Source organism: Nicotiana sylvestris, chromosome 11, assembly GCF_000393655.2.
Source record: "Nicotiana sylvestris chromosome 11, ASM39365v2, whole genome shotgun sequence".
Lineage (NCBI taxonomy): Eukaryota > Viridiplantae > Streptophyta > Magnoliopsida > Solanales > Solanaceae > Nicotiana > Nicotiana sylvestris.
In genome coordinates, this window is record NC_091067.1 from 26,921,543 (window position 1) to 26,925,248 (window position 3,706).

General features: G+C 35.3%; 1 protein-coding gene across 1 annotated transcript; it reads right to left on the bottom strand.

Moving 5' to 3' along the window:
* Positions 1–2,045: 2,045 nt before the first annotated feature.
* LOC104229082 (uncharacterized) lies at positions 2,046–2,565 on the bottom strand. The gene has a single exon (XM_009781658.2). It carries the CDS (start codon positions 2,429–2,431, stop codon positions 2,222–2,224), a length of 210 nt encoding a protein of 69 aa, XP_009779960.1. The 5' UTR covers positions 2,432–2,565; the 3' UTR covers positions 2,046–2,221.
* Between the last annotated feature and the right edge of the window lie 1,141 nt (positions 2,566–3,706).

The following is a 3,706-nucleotide window of genomic DNA, read 5'->3' on the forward strand; positions in this document are numbered from 1 at the left end:
ATATATGTTATTTTGAAAGTATTTATGCATATTAAAAATATATAGGACAAAATTGGGTATCAACAGTGATAATGGTGGTTTGGACGTGCTTGGGGTAGGATTAATTAATTGTGTTATAAGTGGTATAGGGTTGTCATTATGGTATTATTTTTTATATAGGGTGGGTCCGGTGTAAGGATATGATTTGGCAGTTCGAATTGATTTTGTAGTACAATATTATTGGTTGGTTTTGTGGAGTCATGTGGGGTTAGTGGGTCCGTAAGGTTTTTGGTGGGGGAGTTGGCTTGCTGAGAGTGGTTTTGGTTTTGGAAGGTGGTTTGGGTAGACTGTTTGTCCTTAGTATTAGCAAATTTTTTGTTCTTTGCATAGGTAACTGTTTTCCATTGGCTATGTTGGTCATCTTCACTAGAGGGTGTGTTTGGGTTTTCTTCTGTTTATTTCGAAGTGGAGGGGGTTGAATAAATTGGACAATACTGGAGGTTATGTCCTAAACATCCACATTTTGTACAGATTATAGATGAGTCTTCATAGTAGATTGGTTGAGTGTGTGTACAAAGGAGAATTTTTGATGGGAGGGTTTTACCTAGTGGTGCTAAAATACAAAGTCTGGCATAGCGACCTCTGGATGTATGAACTGTGCATGTGTCAAATTTTATGAGCGTTCCTTATAAAGCAACAATTTTTTGAGCATTTGCATATCATAGTATTCAACGGGTAATTCATGTAGATGGATCCACACAGTTGTGTAGTTTGTATGGGCTAGGGCTGGATTGAATTTGGGTTCCCATTGGCGTATAGTGAGGTATTGAGATCCTATGAACTAAGGTCTATTTTGGAGTATTTTATAAAAAAATTCAATGCAATGGAATTTGATAAGATAATGTTCATATCTTAAATCTATTAATTGAAGGATTTCATCTAGTTGCCAGTGTGAGCTTAATTTAAGCTTGAGATTTGTGTAAGACATTTTTTTTCCTAGGAGTTTAATGATAATGGCTTGGTGCCAAGGGCTGTAAAGCCTTAATTTATCATTTGAGGAAATTGGGATAAAAAAGGGATGATTAGAGGGATTTGAGCTTTCATCATCTATGATTAGTTTTTTTAAGAATTCAGTTTCTAGGCTGGAGTTGATTGGAGGAGGGGGTGGGAAAGCGTGTCACGAAAACTTACCTTGCTTGTGGGTGGGTTGAAAGGTTGAGTGTTGGTTTCTTTACCTTTGTCTATAGCTTCCTTAGGTTTGTCAATGCTACAATTGAGTTGGTCCTTTTCTTGGTATGTGAGTTCAATTTCCGATGATTCTTCCATGGATTGAAGGTTTTGATTGGGTAATATAGATATGGAAAGGTGGATGTTTAGAAAGGATTTGATTGAATATTGTTCAAAGTGTAGACATATCAATATCAGAAACCGAAGGAATAATTGTTGATAGCCTTTAGCAATGGGTATTTGACATATACATGGCTAAAAATACTTGATTTGCCAACCTTAATTTCTGGCAAAAAATATGCCAATTTTTATAGGATTTTGTCACCCGACGTCAATTTTCCTATAATATATTCTGATTCATTTGCCCTCCTCCTAATAGTTAAAGATAAAGAATTAAATACTCTCTTTGTTTTTTTCTTTTCCTACAAAACTGCGGTAATGTTATGAGAGGAAAAGGAAAGTTTTTCTTATGAGTCAAATTTTAGTTTTCCTTGGTAAACAGTCAAAATGTAATATAACCTGAAGCCCCCAAGTCAATTATTCGAAAATTTTAGATTACTGAAGGCCACTCAAATACTAATTCATCACAATTTTTAGGTTGTACAAACTACATTGGCAAAATTATTAAGTACTCAATATTCTTCTATCCTTAACCAAAAATTTCAAGTGTAAGCTCAGAATATAAAGTTGTTTTTGGTTAAAAAAACACTTTATAGGTAACATTTCGACGTAAAATCGAATTAATCAAATCTCAAAGGAGTATTTAACACCGGGTGAGGAAGGATAAAAAACACATTGACACATAAGATAAAAAATTAAAAAGAATAATGGTAAGAAAGTAAAACAAATAGCAGCCTATCAATTACAAAATCAAAACCAAAAAAACAAAAGGAAGAAGAAAGAACTAAACCTCCTCAAGGAGGTTGATAAAAATACAATATATACCACCTTCCTACTTTCTATTTTACAAAAATTAGATAAATTACAACACAACAGGAAACTAAATCTCTTTTGATCAAGAATACAAAACCAAACGCCTAGAACAGAGAGTACAGATATACTTCCTCTTGAACCTAAAGCAAATGGGGAGAAAGCAAAATCTGAGACGTCCTTCTACATCGACAGCTTGTACTTTTCCTCCACAGTAAGGACATGCCCCTGGTGCTACTTTTCTTCCTAGCTCATTTTCTACTTCATCCCAAATACATGGGAAGAATAAACACATCCTCTTAATTTTTTATTTCCTCACTTTTGATCGTACTGAAATTGTTCTTTTACATTTTGAGAAGGTTTGGCCAAGAGGGGATGGTGTTTATACGATGTTTTGGCGAGGTCTTTGAAGGAGAGGAAGTAAGAAAATTTGATTAATACATAAGTCTACCTGTGCGTTTTAACCGGGTCTAGGAATATCCGTAAAATTTTCGCCGGTTGTGCCTTTTTTAGATCAAATATTTAATAAATATTTTTCTTTTTATTTCACTTGTGTTTGATGGACCTTTTAGATCTAAAGATCATTTTAAAGCAAATTAAAAAAAAATCTTATGAAAATATGTTAGACCGTGATCTATAATTTAGTAAATTATTGCAAATGTTAGTCCACCATCTAATATTTTGTGAGCAAACTGAAATTTTTTTTTTAGCAAACATTTGACCCTAGTCTAACGTGTTCAAAAGGAAAATTTTCTTGAGGACTCTGAGCAAAATCTAAACAATGACATAAGAAGGGAACATTTGCCCAAATCAGTCGAAAGATTCGTTGCAGGAAGTTGAACGAATATTAAAGTAAAGCCAAATTCCAAGACCGTGAGTCGCATTATTGTTTTAATTCTTTTACAACAACAACATACCTAGTAATATCTCACACTATAAGGTCCGGAGATGATAGTATGTACGCAGACCTTACCACTACCTTGTAAGGATAAAAAGACTGTTTTCAATAGACCATCGACTCAGGAAAGCATAAGCACCATATTAATGAAAATATAGACAAGAAGGGGCAGTATCAAAAAGCCATATAAAAGCAGAATAAAAACAACAAGACAGTAAGGTGATCAACGATAAAGAAAACAACGGTTAGTCATAAAAATTGATTTACTACCAACAAAAAGCGAGACAACATGTCAATACTACTGTTATGAACACTCTAGATTACCTACTCTACTACCTTAATCTTCGACCTCCATATCTTCCTATCAAGAGTCATATCCTCGGTCAGCTGAAGCTGTGTCATGTCTTGCCTAATCACCTCACCCCACCTCTTCTTTCGTCTATCTCTACCTCTCCGTAGGCCCTCCAATGTCAACCTCTCACATCTCCTCACTGGTGCGTGTGTGCTCCTCCTCCTCACATAACCAAATCACCTGAGCCGCGCTTCCCGCATTTTGTCCTCAATAGGGGTCGCATCCACCTTGTCGCGAATAACCTCATTTCTGATCCTATCTAACCTTGTGTACCCGCCCATCCATCTCAACATTCTCATCTCTGCTATCTTCATCTTCTG